Source organism: Leucoraja erinacea, chromosome 39 (genome assembly GCF_028641065.1).
Source record: "Leucoraja erinacea ecotype New England chromosome 39, Leri_hhj_1, whole genome shotgun sequence".
Taxonomy (NCBI): domain Eukaryota; kingdom Metazoa; phylum Chordata; class Chondrichthyes; order Rajiformes; family Rajidae; genus Leucoraja; species Leucoraja erinaceus.
The window spans coordinates 3,761,798-3,782,102 of record NC_073415.1 but is presented as its reverse complement, the minus strand read 5'-3'; the positions used below and the strand labels follow the sequence as shown (position 1 = coordinate 3,782,102).

At 44.6% G+C, this 20,305-nt stretch overlaps 1 protein-coding gene and 1 long non-coding RNA gene across 2 annotated transcripts; one reads left to right on the top strand and one right to left on the bottom strand.

Moving 5' to 3' along the window:
• Window positions 1-5,260: 5,260 nt before the first annotated feature.
• LOC129714477 (asialoglycoprotein receptor 1-like) lies at window positions 5,261-10,691 on the bottom strand. The gene is made up of 5 exons (XM_055664088.1): window positions 10,303-10,691; window positions 9,811-9,930; window positions 8,819-8,887; window positions 6,601-6,746; window positions 5,261-5,600 (listed from the first exon to the last, which is right to left on the bottom strand). The coding sequence occupies exons 1-5, from the start codon at window positions 10,391-10,393 to the stop codon at window positions 5,487-5,489; spliced, it is 540 nt and encodes a 179-aa protein (XP_055520063.1). The 5' UTR covers window positions 10,394-10,691; the 3' UTR covers window positions 5,261-5,486.
• A 2,156-nt stretch (window positions 10,692-12,847) lies between these two features.
• Window positions 12,848-19,326, top strand: LOC129714501 (uncharacterized). Its single transcript, XR_008726356.1, has 3 exons — window positions 12,848-16,818; window positions 17,439-17,513; window positions 19,078-19,326. It is a non-coding gene; the product is annotated as an uncharacterized LOC129714501 (long non-coding RNA).
• Window positions 19,327-20,305: the final 979 nt, after the last annotated feature.

Here is a 20,305-nt window from a genome sequence, read left to right as displayed (position 1 = left end):
ATGGCTGATCATCCAACTCAGTATCCCGTACCTGCCTACTCTCCATACCCCCTGATCCCCTTAGCCACAAGGGCCACATCTAACTCCCTCTTAAATATAGCCAATGAACTGGCCTCAACTACCCTCTGTGGCAGAGAGTTCCAGAGATTCACCACTCTCTGCGTGAAAAAAAAAAGTTCTTCTCATCTCGGTTTTAAAGGATTTCCCCTTTATCCTTAAGCTGTGACCCCTTGTCCTGGACTTCCCTAACATCGGGAACAATCTTCCTGCATCTAGCCTGTCCAACCCCTTAAGAATTTTGTAAGTTTCTATAAGATCCCTCTCAATCTCCTAAATTCTAGAGAGTATAAACCAAGTCTATCCAGTCTTTCTTCATAAGACAGTCCTGACATCCCAGGAATCAGTCTGGTGAACCGTCTCTGCACTCTCTCTATGGCAATAATGTCCTTCCTCAGATTTGGAGACCAAAACTGTACGCAATACTCCAGGTGTGGTCTCACCAAGACCCTGTACAACTGCAGTATAACCTCTCTGCTCCTATACTCAAATCCTTTTGCAATGAAAGCTAACATACCATTCGCTTTCTTTACTGCCTGCTGCACCTGCATGCCTACCTTCAATGACTGGTGTACCATGACACCCAGGTCTCGCTGCATCTCTCCCTTTCCCAATCGGCCACCATTTAGATAATAGTCTGCCTTCCTGTTTTTGCCACCAAAATGGATAACCTCACATTTATCCACATTATACTGCATCTGCCAAACATTTGCCCACTCACCCAGCCTATCCAAGCCACCCTGCAGTCTCTTAGCATCCTCCTCACAGCTAACACTGCCCCCCAGCTTAGTGTCATCCGTAAACTTGGAGATATTGCCTTCAATTCCCTCATCCAGATCATTAATATATATTGTAAATAGCTGGGGTCCCAGTACTGAGCCTTGGGGTACCCCACTAGTCACTGCCTGCCATTGTGAAAAGGACCCGTTTACTCCTACTCTTTGCTTCCTGTTTGCCAGCCAGTTCTCTATCCACATCAATACTGAACCCCCAATGCCTTGTGCTTTAAGTTTGTGTACTAATCTCTTATGTGGGACCTTGTCGAAAGCCTTCTGGAAGTCCAGATACACCACATCCACTGGTTCTCCCCTATCCACGCTACTAGTTACATCCTCGAAAAATTCTATAAGATTCGTCAGACATGATTTACCTTTCGTAAATCCATGCTGACTTTGTCCAATGATTTCACCACTTTCCAAATGTGCTGCTATCCCATCTTTAATAACTGACTCTAGCAGTTTCCCCACTACCGATGTTAGACTAACTGGTCTGTAATTTCTCGTTTTCTCTCTCCCTCCCTTCTTAAAAAGTGGGGTTACGTTTGCTACCCGCCAATCTTCAGGAACTACTCCAGAATTTAAAGAGTTTTGAAAGATTATTACTAATGCATCCACTATTTCTGGAGCTACTTCCTTAAGTACTCTGGGATGCAGCCGATCTGGCCCTTGGGATTTATCGGCCTTTAATCCATTCAATTTACCCAACACCACTTCCCGGCTAACCTGGATTTCACTCAATTCCTCCAACTCCTTTGACCCGCGGTCCCCTGCTATTTCCGGCAAATTATTTATGTCTTCCTTAGTGAAGACGGAACCAAAGTAGTTATTCAATTGGTCCGCCATATCCTTGTTCCCCATGATCAACTCCCCTGTTTCTGACTGCAAGGGACCTACATTTGTTTTAACTAATCTCTTTCTTTTCACATATCTATAAAAACTTTTGCAGTCAGTTTTTATGTTCCCCTGCCAGTTTTCTTTCATAATCTATTTTTCCTTTCCTAATTAAGCCCTTTGTCCTCCTCTGCTGGTCTTTGAATTTCTCCCAGTCCTCTGGTATGCTGCTTTTTCTGGCTAATTTGTACGCATCATCCTTCGCTTTGATACTATCCCTGATTTCCCTTGTTATCCATGGATGTACTACCTTCCCTGATTTATTCTTTTGCCAAACTGGGATGAACAATTTTTGTAGTTCATCCATGTAGTCTTTAAATGTCTTCCATTGCATATCCACCGTCAACCCTTTTAGAATTAATTGCCAGTCAATCTTGGCCAATTCACGTCTCATACCCTCAAAGTTACCTTTCTTTAAGTTCAGAACCATTGTTTCTGAATTAACAATGTCACTCTCCATCCTAATGAAGAACTCAACCATATTATGGTCACTCTTGCCCAAGGGGTCACGTACAACAAGATTGCTAACTAACCCTTTACCTCATTACTCCTCTAAAAGACAATCTGGAGACTTTGCGCCCCACCAAGGTGGGAGGTTGCAGGGGTTGCCGGAGGTTGCAAGTGGAAGCAGGAAGGGAGACTGACAAAAACACCGGGACCGACAAACCGCGATTCACCAAGTGATCTAGTGACTACCATGACGGTTCCTTTGCTAGGAATCCTGCAAACATATTTGCTTTGGTTCGGGAACAGTGAACAATCAGTAATAAATGTCCATGACAGGATGGAGTGCATGCTGATGTCAACCCTGTTGTTAATGGTGATCATCGGCTCTTACTACTCTAGATAGAGATAGGGGCTTTGGGAGATAGTGTTGGGATAACGCTTGGAGCTAGATATGGTGCGTTGTGTGGGTGGAATGGAATAGCATACCCTCTGGAAGGCGACTCCGGACTGTCAAAGCTGCCACAGCCAGACATAAAAACAGTTTTTATCCACGAGTAGTTGCTCTACTCAACAGCCAAAAATCTGTAGCCTCCCTTTGATCTGGTATTTTGTTGGTTCACGTGCTTGATCAATGGTGTTTTATCATTAATATTTCATTATTATTAATGTTTAGTGTTTTCTGAGTCATTCGTAACTGGCACTGTATGTCATGTTGTTACTTGTGGGCGGAGCACCAAGGCAAATTCCTTGTATGTGAATACTTGGCCAATAAACTTACTTACTTACTTACTTATTGTCACATGTGACAAGTCACGGTAAAATTCTTTGCAGAGTGCAACTTTAGTGGGGAAATGAATGATGAAAGAGGACTATTGGCTTCCTCCCAAGAAGTCTATCATGTGTGGAGTTGCTCTCCTGTGGGAAGTTGCAGATGGATTAGCCTTAGCAAAATATGAGGTTTACCTTCACGATCCTGTGTCGTGCCTCGTCACGGCGAAAAATACCTTGTGAGGCGAGTAAATTAGTCAGGATGTGTAGGAAGGAACTGCAGATGCTGGTTTAAACAGAAGAAAAATAGAAAAAGTTGGAGGAACTCAGCGGATCAGGCAACATCTCAGGAGAAAAGAAATAGGTTACTTTTCTGGTCACTTCCCGCAAAGTCATTTTTTCCTTTTCGCCAGAGATGTTGGCTGACCCGCTGAGTTACTCCAGCTTTTTCTGTCTAAATTAGTTGGAATATCCAGCCTCTATTTTGCTCAAGGAGCCACGGTTTTTATGCAGCCGATCCATGTGTGTTGTGTGTCAATGCTATTCCCAAAATATAAATGGTGATGGGGCAGAGTTTGATAAATTAGCAATGTTACAAAATTTTGAGATTTAAAAAATCAAGTCTGCAATTTATCCCATCAGATAAAGCATAAAAATAAATTTAATTTGACACCTAATTCACTTTCATATCTCAAGTAATAAAAAAGTTATGGCTATTTTCATACTCGGAAATTAGCATCTTGTTCCCTATTGATTTTCTATGGACATAACAAAAAAGCTGTGATCGTGGACAGTCAAAAGCACATAACCTTCTTAAAAATTAAGAGAACTGAATGAAATTTTCAGTTATCATAGATTGAACCATTCTGAAACAAATATTAAATAATCTAACTTGGATGACCTGAAATTAAAGCATATAATTAGTTAGTTACCCAATTGTAGCTAATTTCAAACTTCAATTTACTAGATCTAAACATCTATCCATTTCTTAATAAATGATTAACATTTTTAAATAGCCCAAGTGTGCAAATAATATTCACAAGTAATTCACAATAAAACATGATTTTTAAATCTCATTTACATCAATTTATAGGCCAAATGGAAGGAATTTAGTGTTCAATTGCTGTAAATTAAAGTCAATTTAAATCGGCTTTCTAGTGGGTTCCTGTGAACGCGCTGGTTTAGAACGTTCACATTGCGCTGGATTTGTGCCCTCAAATGCCCAGAAAAATACTGCGGGATATAAAGAGCCCAAAATGAGCTACTCGCTATAGAAAACTTTATATACAGGGTTATATACATGCCCCATTTAATGTAAAAATAAGGTACATACCTTTAATTGTTTGCTTTATAAAACCCTGGGGCTGCGAGAGGTTGCGAGTTTAGAGAGTGATTTTTAAACTACTCTAACTATTTTACAGGGCCATAAAAACTAATAATACCTTTTGCGACGGGGTCTTTCAGCGATTTTCCGTTAATGATTTACTAGGCTGAACATTTTCGATTGCAACAGCCTAGTAAAAATCGCGTTTTAAACCCGCCCCCGCTAAACAGCGCCAAAATCACACACAAGGGGTGGGGCAGATGCTCAGCCACGATTCAGGTAGGTTTTGTAACATACCTAGATAAATAGCTTCAATATAGGGGGAAGGTTGCGTTTAGATGGATGTTTATGTTGCTGCTGCAATGTGATATGAACATTGCTTACCACGTTAGCCTATGCAAGGTCTTGCTATATGTTGGCAGCGTCTACTTCATTTTGAGAGAAGCTGCGATTGGAATTGGATACATTTGTCAGCAGGTACTCAGAAAGCCCAGACAGCATATGTGGAGGACATGGACAGGCTAACCATGCGCCCCACAGATGTTGCTTGACCTGCTGAGTTCCTCCAGTACGTTGTTCAAGATTCCACCATCTGCAGTTCTTTGTGCCCCCAAGTTGTGAGATGTTGTCAGTTTTGGAGATGCGTAGGAACAATTTGTGGGAGGTGTTTCTTAACATGGAGAAACTATCAGCAGCATTACCTCGGGGATGTTGTGTGGATTCTTAGCCTTTCCCTTGCTACTCTCTCCACTGGTCTTGTCTGCTTGCTAATATCACATCGAGAAAACTGATCCTGGTACTCTGATGGCGAGATACTACAGGAGAAATTAAAATGGATCACCCAACTTTTTCTTCCATTCCTGAGCGCCTTGTGTTTGGCGCTCAGGAATTGAGGTCAGAAATTGTCTTAGAGAGATTGTCATTGGGCGCAACGTAGACTTGCTGTCTTACAGCGTTTTCAGCGCCGGAGACCCTGGTTCGATCGTGACTACGGGTGCTGTCTGTACGGAGTTTTACGCTCTCCCGGTGACCGCGTGGGTTTTCTCCGGGTTCTCCGATTTCCTCACGTAGTCAAAGACGTACAGGTTTGCAGGTTATTTGACCTGGTATAAATGTAAGTTGTCCCTAGAGTGTGTAGGATAGTGTGTGTGACACATTGTGTTTTTTTCTTTCACATTCAGCACCGCAGAGGTGAAATAGAACGTGCACTGGAAAGTAACTCACTTTGCAGAGGATTTATAATCGGTTCCATCCACCCAGCGCCAGTCATCTTCAGAGGCTTTGTCAGTGAGACCAATCCAGCGACGGACACCATCTTTTTTCTTTAAGAAGTCCTGTCATTGAAACGAAAATGTTTTAGTATATGTGGGAACAACAGTTCATGGCAGTATTAGTGACAAACAGTGCAATCAATCACCTACTCTATGACATTCAGCCATTTATGTATACAGAGCTGTATGTTCCTCGGGTATGAGTGAGAGGGATATAATATGGAAAGTGTTTGGTACTGCTCCCACTGGTAAGGTTTTCTCCGTTTTCAAAGATGGGGGCTTCAAGAATGTTGGCCTAAATGAGAGCAGGAACTTTACCTGGTCGCCATGTACGTCATTTCCTGATCTGTCTTAATCTACATGGCTATTTGGGTGAACATTGGCCAGTGAGAACTCATGGCCTAGATTCCATGGGCAGTGAGTCTGGTCGGAGTAGCATTATGCGAATTACAAGCGATGGATGCCTTGTATGTCCAATTGTAGTGTTTTTAAAGCCCCTGCCCCACTTAGGAAACTTGAACGGAAACCTCTGGAGACTTTGCGCCCCACCCAAAGTTTCCGTGCGGTTGCCGGAGGTTGCAGGTGGTTGTCGGAGGTTGCAGGTAGTGGAAGCAGGTAGGGAGACTGACAAAAACCTCCGGGAACCGCGCATGAACCGCGCGTGGGGCGCAACGTATCCAGAGGTTTCCGTTCAGGTTTCCTAAGTGGGACAGGGGCATGATAGGCTTACATTGAATCCTTATTAATCGTACCTCCATCCATGAAGTTAATATATATGTCGCACAGTTCCCAGCACTGTTCCCCGCCGAACTACACTGGATCTGCTATCAGCAAAACAATGTTGGATCTAATTAGTCAGCTCGCCTTAGATCTTTACACCGTAGCCTTCTGTATATCAGGTTTCCTAAGTGGGACAGGGGCATTAATGTACGGGGGTCGCTGGTCAGCGCCGACTCGATGTGCCGAATGTCCCATTCCCGCACTATATCTCTAAACTGTGTGGATGGCAACACCGCTGAGCAGGCAAAGTTGCCGTCAAACGGGGTCACGGATAAACGCCTACCTGTTCTTCAGCATTATTAATGACAACAAGGTGGGCGTCCGCTGGCACGCAAGATTTCTGGGCCTCCTCCCAGGTTTGTGAGCTTGAAGAAAACAGATAACAGCTTTGCTTGAAGTTGACCCATCCGTGAGGGCAACTCAGCTGTTCTGTGAAGACAAGGAAGTAAATGTCAGAGACAATATCTGGAGGAGCGCGACGAGGGGTTTGGGGGGGGGGGGGGGGGGGGGGGGGGGGGGGGGGGGGGGGGGGGGGCCTCATCTGCCGGGTCCGTGCTTCTGGGTTTAACAACCGAGACATTCGCCTGGACTAAACCAACGCCTATTTCAGATCCTGGTTTCACGCACTGGAGAGCGAGACACTGGGGAACGTGTGAGAAATATGATCAGTCTAAAACACGAGCAAAGAGGTCACCACCAGTTAGCACCAAAACAATCAATTCCACATTACACCTTTTGTGGAATTCCCTGCCACAGAGGGCAGTGGAGGCCAAATCACTGGGTGGATTTAAGAGAGAGTTAGATCGAGCACTAGGGACTAGTGGAGTCAAGGGATATGGGGAGAAGGCAGGCACGGGTTATTGATTGGGGACGATCAGCCATTATCACAATTAATGGCGGTGCTGGCTCAAAGGGCCGAATGACCTCCTCCTGCACCTATTTTCTATTTTCTATGTTTCCATGTTTCTAACCCGGCACGATGGCGCAGCGGTAGTTTTGCTACCTTACAGCGCCAGAGTCCCGGGTTCGATCCTGATTACGGGTGCTTGTCTGAACGGAGTTTGAACATTTTCCCTGTGAACTGCGTTGGTTTTCTCAGAGACTCTGCTTCCGCTTTGTGTATTCTGCACTCAACTAAAATGGTGGGGTCAGTCTCTAGAAATATCAATGCTATGCTCATGATCCTGGTTGCCTGCAGAAAGGCACTCGAGGCATGTCAGAGGCAATCATCACTGACCAACATGATGGAGTTTTTCTATTTTAAATGAACTGACGATCTCTCTGAAGGGAATGCACTTGATATTCCCAAGTAGAATTCAACAAAGCGGTAACGTTGGTCCCAAACAAAAGACTTACGATCAATATTATAATCCAGGAATATCAGTATCAGTAATTGGACAGACAGTAAATTCGTCAACCAGCTGGAAACAGAGATCAGGTGTGAAAGATTTTCTCATGGGCTGGAGAGCGATTTTAATTTAGTTTAGTTTAGTTTAGAGATACAGCGGGGAAACAGGTCCTTTGGCCCACGTAGTCCGCGTCGCCCAGCGGTCCCCGCACATTAACGCTATCCTGCTCACACTACGGACATTTGTTTTACATTTATACCAATCTAAATAACCTCCAACCTTTGGCGTGTGGCAGCAAACAGAAGCTCTCGGAGAAAACCAACGCAGGTCACGGGGAGAATATACAAACTCTGTACAGACAGCACTCGCCGCCAGGATGGAACGAGGGTCTCTGGCACTGTAAAGAAAGGGCCTGGCCCACGAGCATGCGAGTGCATGCGGCAAGCTCAACCTAACGTGGTCGTTTGAGCCTTATGGCCTTGCGGGGCCGGTCCCACTTCGATCGCCGGAGCCGTATGGAGTTGTGCCGAGCTGGGCCCGACATCGCGCGGGGCTCCGAAAAGCTGAGCGTCTTCAAAGATTCAGTGCGGCGACGGCTTGTCGGCCCTCAGCCGCATTGAGGCCGTAAGCCGCGTCTTGACGCCGTACGCATCGCCTCGACGCCGTACGCAGCGTCTTGACGGCGTACGCCTAGCGCGAACCCCGCGGACTTCGCTCGAAATTCACGTCAACTCGCACGGAGATCACTCGACCTCCGCACGTCCCCCGCTTCCGGTTTGGTCGCGCTTGTCGCATGCTCGTGCGACAGGCCCTGTATTATACTCATATTATTTGGACTTGGGAAAGCAATAAAAAACTACAAGGGTAACATTAAAAATGGAAACATAGTGAACATGAGCACAATCATTTTCGTTGATTATCGAGTACGTTGAAAAGGACCGTTTGTGGTAGACGAAACGTAATGATTTGCCTCCGCCGCTTCATATCTCAACGCTACCAAGGTAGCAGGAAAGCCTGGTGGTCCTGGTAGCCAGAAGAATCGGGGAGAGAAGGTGCTTGGTGCAGCGACCCCCATCTCAATATCACCAATTAGACATTTCCCCATATAAATTATTCGATTTGAGATTTCTCTTTGATAACTATACAACTTACTCTTTAGATGTGAAACTTCAACCTGAAGCCCGGCCACTGAGCTGCTTAAGCTCCGAATATTTCCTGTAACTGGAAAAGAAGGCAACATATTAAATAGTTTCATGTTTCATTCTTACTCACATTAATTCTGAGCGCGTCGTGATAGGGGAGAGTAAGAGAACGAAAATGAAAGAGAGCGAGAGGGAGCGAGAGAGGAAGACAGAGAGGACATTGGAAAGAAGTGGCAACTACAAAAATATCTATGTTGGGGATTGTTTTATCAGTGGGATGTTTAACCAAGTCTGTTGACATCCCGAGATTCACTTTTCTCCATTTATCTACATCCTCATCTATATCTCTCGTTTCCCTTTTCCCTAACTAGTCTGAAGAAGGGTCTCGACCCGAAACGTCACTCATTCCTTTTCTCCAGAGATGCTGCCTGTCCCGCTGTGTTATTCCAGCTTTTTATGTCTATCTTCGGTTGAAACCAGCATCTGCAGTTCCCTAGTACACACTCGTTTTCCTTTAGTGGGGACACATATTGCGAGAATTGGGGATGTTGGGTGTGTGCATGCTGCTTGGGAAGTGAGGCAGTGAAACTGCGTCTACTTTGAAAATTATTCCATGAAAGTGATGACCCACTTTAGAATTTTGCACTTCTCTCAACTGAATTCAACATATACATTGATCCGGGCTTTTTAATCCGTTTTGGAGTTGTGTGTTTATCACGGCTCCAACCGCAAAAATGGCATTGAAAACACGGTATTAACAGCATTTTCGAGTGGAAAAGCCTCCGACAGACACAATGAGTTTAATTCTCATATTCCCCTGATGTGGTTCAGCTCACTGCACACGCCCCCGCCCCCCTGCCCCTCAATTAATATCGGAACCACGGTCTGCACGTATTGTGCAACAATTACCAATCAAATAATTATCTGCACATTTGTTCGTTTTGATATTTTATACAATAAGACAAGCTTCACATTTTAGAGATTTTTTTCCCCACAACTTACACAAAATAACTGCAACGCAGAGAGCCGCAGCCGATAAAACGATGCTGAGTCCCAGCAGAGAGTAGACGCACGGGGCGGAGAGTTTGTGTCCGCTACGGTCCTCCGCTTTCATGCCACGGTCTGCAAAGTGCAAGTGAAGGACATCTCATCAAGTAGGTGAGGGAAACATCAGTAGAAAAAATCGGAATTTATTTCCTTGTTTACTCCGGAGGACGGGGCAATGGAGCCTTGTGTTTTGCTAATATCGGGATCTGTCAACTGTCCAACACCCGATTCGTCAATATGGGAACCCACAGCAGGATAGATATCTAAACTCGATGGGGAATAGACGTGTTGCACATTCTTGACACTGGATCCCAATGGACCTATAATGGCACCCGCTTATACAAGATCAAAGTAGAGAATAATCATCCCACATCTCTCCCTTCTTCGAAACTGAATGCCAAACTCAATCGCTGGAACAGAATAAAGACAAAACACCAAGGAACCCACCTGTATTCCGCTTTCCCGGCCGGCAACCGTCTCTATTCTGTTCATTGGGGTGAACCTCATCAATGTTTGCATAATACTCCATCTGCTCCATGTTTCAGCTTGAAGACCTTCTAGTCATTGAAGAACATGCGCGGTCGAATTATAGTAAACTCATCCGCGCCTCTCACAAGGATACACAATACCAATGGTCAGATGACGTGCTGAGTTTCACAATTCCATATCACTTCTGCTTAATTCAGGAAGTGCAGCAGCTTCTAATGTTGAATGTTTTTCAAAACTGGAGTGGTATGAACTGAAGGGTCCTAGTGATGACAGAGAGATTCCCGCCAAAAATACGGTCTGGGACTGGGGGTGGATGTTATCTCTAAACTAAACTAAACTAAATGTCAATATGCAATGTGTATCCGCCTACCCATTGGAACATACCGATATTGGCATCGGTTGGTCAATAATTGTCATGTGTGCCGCCGTAAAGCGAGAATCTTTATGTGACGTGCTAACTGGATGATTCAACCCAGAAAGTAATATCTATAATATCTACAATAATGATGAAACCACTGGTTTCTGTTTTTTTCAGTCTGAAACCTGTCATCATTTCTCTCATCATAGCGCAACCCCGAGAGGTTCACGTTATTACCCCCTTGCTCCATGTTTATTTTAGCTGCAAGATTTTCATGTTTATGAAACACACATCGCAAGATGCGGCTTCTGGATATTTCCCGAAACGTTGCCTATTTCCTTCGCTACATAGATGCTGCTGCACCCGCTGAGTTTCTCCAGCATTTTTGTGTACCTTCGATTTTCCAACATCTGCAGTTCCTTCTTGAACACTGCATTCCATTAATTGTGTTTGTTCCACTTGTTCAACCATGTACTTCATTCCATCCATTGTGTTTCGCGATTTCACTCCATTTCGTTGATTTCATTATCTCAATTCCAATGAGCGAATACATAATGGCACCACAATTGCATTCCATCATTGTGCGTTCATAATGCGCCGGTGCGGACTTCCCTTCATCGGGGCTGAGAGTTTAGAACTGTATCTCTAAACTAAACTAAACTAAACTAAACTGAACTAAACTGAACTAAACATATCCACATGTTAGACAAGACATTTCAGGCTCTGCTTACAATGAATGTACAAACCAATTCCATTCATTGCCCATCCACATTCTATTGTGTTTGACATTCCATTCGATTGAATGTGTGTACCCCGATGCTTCCACTATGCACACATTTCATCGGACTTATATTCCAACTTAACTGATTGCTCATCTCATTGCAGACCTTTCCATGCAGGTGCAACTTAATGCAGGGATATTACGGTTAAATGTGGCTGTGAACTGCATACAACGTGCACTCCGATTCCTCATGATGATTCCATTGTATTGAATTAATTTCATTAGTTTCACCATTGTACACTTCCTTCCGTCAATGTGTACCTAGTCTATAATGTATATTGTACAACTTAATCGATTTTGCACTCCAATTCCAACTATACGCTTGCATCAATTAATTCAATAGCGTAGATGTTGCTTGTGTAACAAATAAGTTTATACACCCATTCCTTAGAATGTGCAATCTTTACCAATGATTTTACAAACTCTCAACCATGAATCCCTCGAGTATATGAACTAATTTAGTTTAGTTCCTTTTTGTTTTCACACGTACAGTGAAAAGTCTTGTTTGCGTGCCATCCGATCATGTCAACGAGGATCTGTTCCTGTTTTTTTTTAAGAACACGTGTGTGTGGGGGTGGGGGTTCAGTTAGAGAGATGTCGTTTCTGGCTACACTCTTTCCCACGTAGTACTTTCCATTAAATCGAAATGTGTTCCCATTAATTCCATGAAATGTCATTACATCAGTTTCCTGCCGCTGGTTACACGAGGAACGGGCTCGAACTGAGGGCCGTCATCTCTCAGTCACATGCTCGTACATGACTATTTTCAGACTGGGTACTTTCCAATTACCGAGCGATATTCGTGAGAGAGAGAGAGAGAGAGAGAGAGAGAGAGAGAGAGGAGAGAGAGAGAGAGAGAGAGAGGAGAGAGAGAGAGAGAGAGAGAGAGAGAGAGAGAGAGAGAGAGAGAGAGAGGAGAGGAGAGGGAGAGAGAGAGGGGAGAGAGAGAGATCGCCACGTCTCCTCTTTGGAAGACAAAAAGGACTGAACCGTGTTGATGTGGTCACTGCCGAACAAGGCATCATGTGCCGACGCCACAGCAGTTCACATTAAACTTTGTGGACAGGATAATAAAATAGTAAATAAGACACACATAGATCTGTATTTTATCATTTGTAGCGTAAAATACATAGTCCTTGAGCTGAACCTTTAACAAACCGGTCCGGTCTCTATTTCAACATTTGATTCCATTATAGCCTCTGCTCAGTAGGAAATGAACGAGGGCGTTAGAGAATTTCCATAACAGACTGATGAAAACTGCTTCTGGGAGCAAAGACCATGATTACACGGGTAGTTTGGAGATGTTGGAATTGATTCTTTATTGAAGAGACGGATAAGAGAAAATTTGCTTTTGAATTAAAAAAAAATGAGGGGTCAGTGTAAAGTGGGAAGTGCTATGTTTGCGTGTTCAGGACCAGGTCGCCAGTGTAACTTAAAGGGGAAGTGAATTCAAGAGGGCAAAGATGAAGAAATGTTTCGCAGCTTGTGATTGGAAACTGAAGTGTGGAGCCTGGTACTTGTGGTATTAAATACAGGAACTGGATACATATCTGGCGAAGAATGACTTGCAAAGCTGAAGAGAGAGAACACGTGGGGTGGTACAAAAACTGTGCTCAGATAGGCAACCTGATGATCTACATGTGAAATATTGCAAGCAGTTCTGGGCGCACAATTGTACTAAGGGTGCGGACGCTTTGGAGAGGATTCCCAGAATGCTGTCTGGATTAGGGGATATTAGCTCTAATGAGAAGTTGGGCAGCCTTGGCTTGTTTTCACTGGAGCGCCTGAGATTGAAGGGAGACCTGATTGAAGTTAATAATATTATGAGAGATGTGGCTAATGTTGATAGTCAGAACCCATTACTCAGGATGGAAATGTCAAAGACCAAAGGGCTTAACTTTAAGATGAAAGGGGCAAAGGGGCACACATCAGATGTGTGGTACGTCATGTATACATGAGTGGTGAGTGCCTAGAACACGTTGCCCAGTGTGGTGGTAGGGGCAACTATGATAGTGACGTTTAAGAAGGTTTTATATTATCACATGCGTATGTAGGGAGTGGATGGAGATGGGTCATATGCAGGCAAACGGCCTTAGTTGATCTTAGCATTATGTTTTCGGCTGACTATCGAGCGATTCAGCGCAAATCAGGGTAACATTGCTTTCCCCGGTGAAATGGCGGGTGGTTTCTACACTCCAGAGATGGAGTTAATGTGGGGAATACTGAAGTGGGTGCGCATTGTGCATTTAAAACAAGAATTAAACAAGTTGGTCACGTGGTCGAGAGGCACAATTCGCTAGAATTTTGAAGATTGAGGGGGGATCTTATAGAAACTTACAAAATTCTTAAGGGGTTGGACAGGCTAGATGCAGGAAGATTGCTCCCGTTGTTGGGGAAGTCCAGAACAAGGGGTCACAGTTTAAGGATAAGGGGGAAATATTTTAGGACCGAGATGAGAAAAACATTTTTCACACAGAGAGTATTGAATCTGTGGAATTTTCTGCCACAGAAGGTAGTTGAGGCCAGTTCATTGGCTATATTTAAGAGGGAGTTAGATGTGGCCCTTGTGGCTAAAGGTATCAAGGGGTATGGGGAGAAGGCAGGTACAGGATACTGAGTTGGATGATCAGCCATGATCATATTGAATGGCGGTGCAGGCTCGAAGGGCCGAATGGCCTACTCCTGCACCTATTTTCTATGTTTCTATGTTTCTACATGTTCACGTGAGGGTGGATGGTATGTGGAACGAGCTGTCAGTAGTCTAGGCCGGTACAATAACAACATTTGGACAGGAACATCGATAGGATATGTCTGGAGAGATATGCTCTGGATCTATGATAATGCCACTGGAACCCCGCGGCAAGCGGCAGAAGTTGAGCAACAATACACTGCAGATGATGAATGCAATAAAGTAGAGCTGCTGGAGACATTGAGCTGGTCGTACAACATCTGTGGTGGGAAACGGGTATTCGGATGCAGATACTTCAACTTGTCAATGAGCCGAGGGGAAGCAGGTACTATAGATAGGGAGGTGAATTGTGGGGCAAGAGCCAGCATGCAATAGATGGATACAGGTGAAGAAGGCTTGATTGGTAGATAAGAGTCAGCTGAGGTGGGAAAGGTGAAGATAGCACCAGAGGCTGGGAGGTGGCAAGTGGAGAACAAAAAGATGGGGTTTCCGACCCTGATAGGACATGAAGCAGCAGAGTGACGCCGCCAAATGGCGCGGGTTCGGTGGTGGGCAGATAGTAAGAACAAAAAGAAGGGGCGAGTAAGAAGTGAGGGCGAGAGAATCCAATGGGTGGAGTGTGTGGGTAGGCAATGTGCACATAGGGCACGGGGCAGAGGATATGGTGATCGGGGTCGGGCGCATTGTGATATAAATAGTTGGTGTGAGAGAACCAGGATAGATAGGAGGAAATGGGAAGGAACACCGGGGTGGGCATTACATGAAATTGGAGAATTAATGATTTCCCGCCGATAGTTTGCAGGTACCCATGTGGGATATGATGTGATATTTCTCTCGTTTGCGTGTAGACTCACCTTGGCAGTGAAGGAGGCCGAAGAGAAACCAGTCTCTGTGGGAAATGAAAGAGGAATTGAAATGGCAGGTAACCGTGAGATCCAGATGGCAGAAGCAGAAACAGAAGTGGTTAGATTATGTGGAATTCAGCCCCAAATTTTACACGGAATACTGAAGTTCAACCTGGGGAACTGCAGCCAATTGCAAATAGTTTTAACTCATGTTCTTCAAAGATAAGGAGGTCTTCAAGTTGAGAACATGGAGCTCCAGGGGGTGCGTGAAACTCCTGGTGCACCTGACTCTGGAGTTGGACATCAGCCGGGAAATCCTAAGCCAGGTTCATATCATGTAGGGCGTGACGGTGGCGCAGCTGTAGGGCTGCTGCCTTACAGAGATCAGGGTTCGATCTCGACAACGTGTGCTTGTTTGAAGGGAGTTTGTACGTTCTCCCAGGGAACGCGTGGGTTTTCTCCGAGATCTTCGATTTCCTCCCTCATTCCAAAGACGCAGGTTAATTGGCTCGGAATCAGTGTAAAATTGTCCCTAGTGTGTGTGGGATAGTGTTAACGTGTGGGGGTCGCTGATCGATGCGGGTTCGGTGGGCCGAATGGCCTGTTTCCGTGCTTTATCTCGAAACCAAATTAAAAAAAATTAGTCATTAGAGAGTGAATAGTTGATGTGGTTGCAACTGCAGTGGGTGGACTATAATTCTCGACACTTTGATATCAAAAAGCAAAATTAAGCAAAATGTCGAGAGCGCTTGTTAAATGTTAAGGTGTAAAGGGACGGTGAGCGGATGTTTCTTCAATATACCTCTATGTAAACTACCATGGCGAAGGATACACTGCGTTAAGTATTTGCGTATAGGAGCAGGGAGGTTCTACTGCAGTTGTACAGGGTCTTGGTGAGACCACACCTGGAGTATTGCGTACCGTTTTGGTCTCCTAATCTGAGGAAATACATTCTTGCCATAGAGGGAGTACAGAGAAGGTTCACCAGACTGATTCCTGGGATGTCACGATATTCATATGAAAAAAGATTGGATAGACTCGGCTTGTACTCGCTAGAATTTAGAAGATTGAAGGGGGATCTTATAGAAACTTACAAAATTCGTAAGGGGTTCGACAGGCTAGATGCAGGAAGATTGTTCCCGATGTTGGGGAAGTCCAGAACAAGGGGTCACAGTTTAAGGATAAGGGGGAAAGTGTTTTAGGACCGAGATGAGCAAAACATTTTTCACACAGAGAGTGATGAATCTGTGGAATTCTCTGCCACAGAAGTAGTTGAGGCCAATTCATTGGCTATATTTAAGAGGGAGTTAAATGTGGCCCTTGTGGCTAAAGGGATCAGGGGGAATGGAGAGAAGGCAGGTACGGGATACTGAGTTGGATGATCAGCCATGATCATATTGAATGGCGGTGCTGGCTCGAAGGGGCCGAATGGCCTACTCCTGCACCTATTGTCTATGTTTCTATGTTTCAACACTTCCATTCCCTGTCAAATGTAGAGGTTTAACCTCCAACATGTGTCGATTCGTCCATTGAATAGACGTGTTTTTGATGATTTAAAGATCACAGCTCGACTTTCCTCAGCCTAATCCCCACATCTAATGCAGGCAAAGGGCATGCGGTGGTTTTTCTCTTGATGCTTTCATCTTATTCCTTCAGTTAACATTTCACTCCCACTTTGTAGACAGTGGCGACCGACCCGCAATGTCTTTTGGAGGAAAACACATCCCGCTGATCATCTGTGCTTTAATTGGCCTCTCTATCCTGTTATCCATCGCGTCTCTCGGCACTGTTGTTGGACTGAGTAAGTATCAAATGTCTTCTTTGTTATAGAGTCATAGAGTGATACAGTGTGGAATCAGACCCTTAGGCTTAACCTGCCCATACTGACCAACATGTCCCGTCTACACTAGTCCGACCTGCCTGCATTTGACCCACATCCCTCTAAATCTGTCATATCCATGTACCTGCCCAAATATTTCTTAACCGTTGCGATAGTACCTGCCTCAACTACCACCTCCTATGCATCCAACCACCTTCAATACACCCAATACCCTTTGTCCGAAAAGGTTACCCTTCAGGTTCCCACTAAATCTCTGCCCCCCCCCCCCCCCCCCCCCCCGTCCTAATGCCGGGGCTAGCTGAAGTGAGAGTAATCACTAGTCATACCACTGTGCTGTCAGCTGCCCAAGCAAAATATGTGTAGGAAATAATTGCAGATGCTGGTTTACGCCGGAGAGAGACACAAACTGCTGGAGTAACTCAGCGGGGCAGAGGGCATCTATGCTTCTGTGTTCCATGCTTCGGCTAGTAGATTATCAGCTCAGAGGGGGACGGGGAGGGTGGGGGGGGGGGGGGGGGGGGGGGGGGGGGGGGGATGCCTTCTGTTTCAATGTGTGAAATCATCCCTGGATTCTACTTCAGTGAGCCAGCTGCAGGGTGAAATGAAAACATCGGACGCTGGATTTCGGATGGAACTTGCACAGATGAAGAATGACTGTGAGTGTGAAATCCAATCAAACGATTTTATGAGTCTCCAATTCCAAGAGACCTCCGGTTGTTCAGGTGTTCTGATGTTATTTTTTACATTCGATCGACACCACCACATGCTAATTTCAAGGCTGAGCAGTCCCTGCTTCTCTTGTAAAAGTTGCAACAAAAGAGGAAGTATAGAAACTACCGACCCTGCACCCATCACATATTCTGCAGTTTATCGTTAAACAAACTCCAACCACAGACCTTCGCCATCCTTTGATTCAATTATTTCCCAGCATTAGGCAGACGCGACTCACACTTATAAATTCAAAAAGTGCTCCCTCTGATCAGCCGACACTTCTCTAATCGTTCATATGTTCTGCGATCAATAATGCATCAGAATCCCTGCACCACCTCAGCAGCTGTGTGCAAACGGGTTTGTCAAATTTTGCATGCAATGTTCCTAGTAATGGCACCATGTTTTGTATGAAGCTGCATTTCAAATGTAAAAGGCCACGTCTCCAAGACGCCTTTTACAAAGTGCATTGTGCTTTTTCTTTTATCAAACCCTTTTTCGGGGAAAGTTGAGTAAATGTGGGAAGCGGATGCTGTAAGGTACCAGATTGAAAATCTAAAACACGAAGTGAAGATGGCTTATACTCACCCGATACATCACTTGCAACCATGCTCTACATCACATCTCTATGAACCCAAATTAATCCAACTATGCTGCAATACTGCTTGGGCAAATTTCAGAGCTTGCCATGTCTCTCCTCTGTAGAGATTATAGGCATTAGCGGTTTGACCCAGCAGGTCTTTGAGGATGTTGTATTTCTGTTATATCTCTACTGGCAACACGGACAGGAAAATCACCTTGAAGGAGGATTCCTTGAAGAGCTATTGAGTTTTTCTAGATGGCTAAATCCTGCCTTAAATTCACCAACTTCCCCTAAACATTCCGCACAGGGCAATGGGCCTTGAAATACTTCTGTACACTGTTTCATTGTGTTGTCAGTTTCAGTCGCTGGCACCCTTTCGGCCAGTATGTTGCATATTCCACAGAACTTTGGGTGAGAAGTTCTTCCTCATCTCCCCTGTATTCCTTGGGTGGGGCGCAAAGTCTCCAGAGGTTTCCCTTCAGGTTTCCTAAGTGGGACAGGGGCATAAATACTCGTTTGAAAAGTCAAATAAGAAAGTGAATGCATCTAGGCCCCTCATAATTTGTGAAACGTTAATAAAGTCTCCCCTCAAATGCCTCTCTTCCGAAAGTCACAGACACATTGTTATCAGAGATTAATAAGACTATAAGCCTTATTGGAGCTTAATCAGAGATAAAATGTTCAGTTCTGGATCAGTCGTCGTAGATTTTCTCTGCACCAACAGCAAGACAATCACCATTTCTTGTAACGCGATGAATTGTCATGTACTCAATTCCCTAATCTATTTAAATGCTGCTATCTCCGTTTCTATTAGAACTGTTCTTATCGTTTATTCTATGCCTCGGTTGACAGGGACAGACAAAAATGCAAAGGGAAGCTAATTACGTTTATTTGAATGTGTGAAAGTCAAAACCTGATGTATTTTTCAGTGATACAGCTGTTGAATGAAATGAAGGCATCAGACTCGAGCGCCATGGCGGACATTTCTAACTTGACTGGCAGTGGTAGGTGCAACACCCAATCTGACGGTTCTATGTGTCTCCAACCCCGGAGGTTTGGAGTTGTTCGGTTTCTTTGGCGATTCCCTGGATTTTCAAACGAGAATCCCCTCAAACATATTGCAAACTGGAGCATTCAGGCTTCTGACGTGAAAGCCGCCACACAGGAAGTCTTCTGTTAGTAATGAAAGTCGCAGCAACTGCACCGAACCAGCACCCAACCCACTTTGCCCAATGTATTGCTATCCTTTCTCAAGGAGGCAAATTGAATCCTTTAATTTAATCAAGTTGATGATTTTGGGAAGAAACATAGAAACATGGAAAATAGGTGCAGGAGTAGGCCATTCGGCCCTTCGAGCCCGCACCGTCATGCAATATGATCATGGCTGATCATCCAACTCAGTATCCCATCCCTGCCTTCTCTCCATACCTCCTGATACCTTTAGCCACAAGGGCCACATCTAACTGCCTCTTAAATATAGCCAATGAACTGGCCTCAACTACCTTATTTGGCAGAGAATTCCACAGATTCACCACTCTCTGTGTGAAAAATGTTTTTCTCATCTCGGTCTTAAATGATTTACCACTTATCCTTAAACTGTGACCCCTTGTCCTAGACTTCCCCAACATGACCAACAATTGTGAAATCCACGCTGGTTCCCTATAATAAGTCCAGATATCTCTAAGTGTTCGTGCATTCTGTAAGGTATAAGAGATAAGGGATAAGGGACCCCAACATCGACCAAACAAAGACTGTTTGTGTTCACACCTTATTTGCCCCTATTCTGCTTTCCACGTCAACATCCTCGCTGTATGATTCTCGGTTTCCCATCTGACTGGACAGGCCCTGAAGTACTTACCGATGTGTTATGAAGTGATGTTACTGTTATTAAGCTTCTTATTTTGAAATGTCACTGAACGCTATCGCTAGTGCAAACAACCAAATGGAAAATCTTCTAAGGTACACAAAAATGCTGGAGAAACTCAGCGGATGCAGCAGCATCTATGGAGCGAAGGAAATAGGCAACGTTTCGGACCGAAACCCTTCTTCAGACTGACGGGGGGTGGAGGGAGAGAAAGGAGAAGGAGACAGCCCGAGGGCTGAGGAAGGGGAGGAGACAGCAAGGGCTAACAAAATTGGGAGAATCCAATGTTCATG

Excerpts from the sequence above, each read along its gene's own strand:
- LOC129714477 (XM_055664088.1), bottom strand. The coding sequence starts at position 10,393 with ATGGAGCAGATGGAGTATTATGCAAACATTGATGAGGTTCACCCCAAT. Across the intron at positions 9,931-10,302 it reads GCCGGGAAAGCGGAATACAG|ACCGTGGCATGAAAGCGGAG; the intron begins GTGGGTTCCTTG and ends TGCACTTTGCAG. Across the intron at positions 8,888-9,810 it reads CTGCGTTGCAGTTATTTTGT|TTACAGGAAATATTCGGAGC; the intron begins GTAAGTTGTGGG and ends CTTCTTTTCCAG.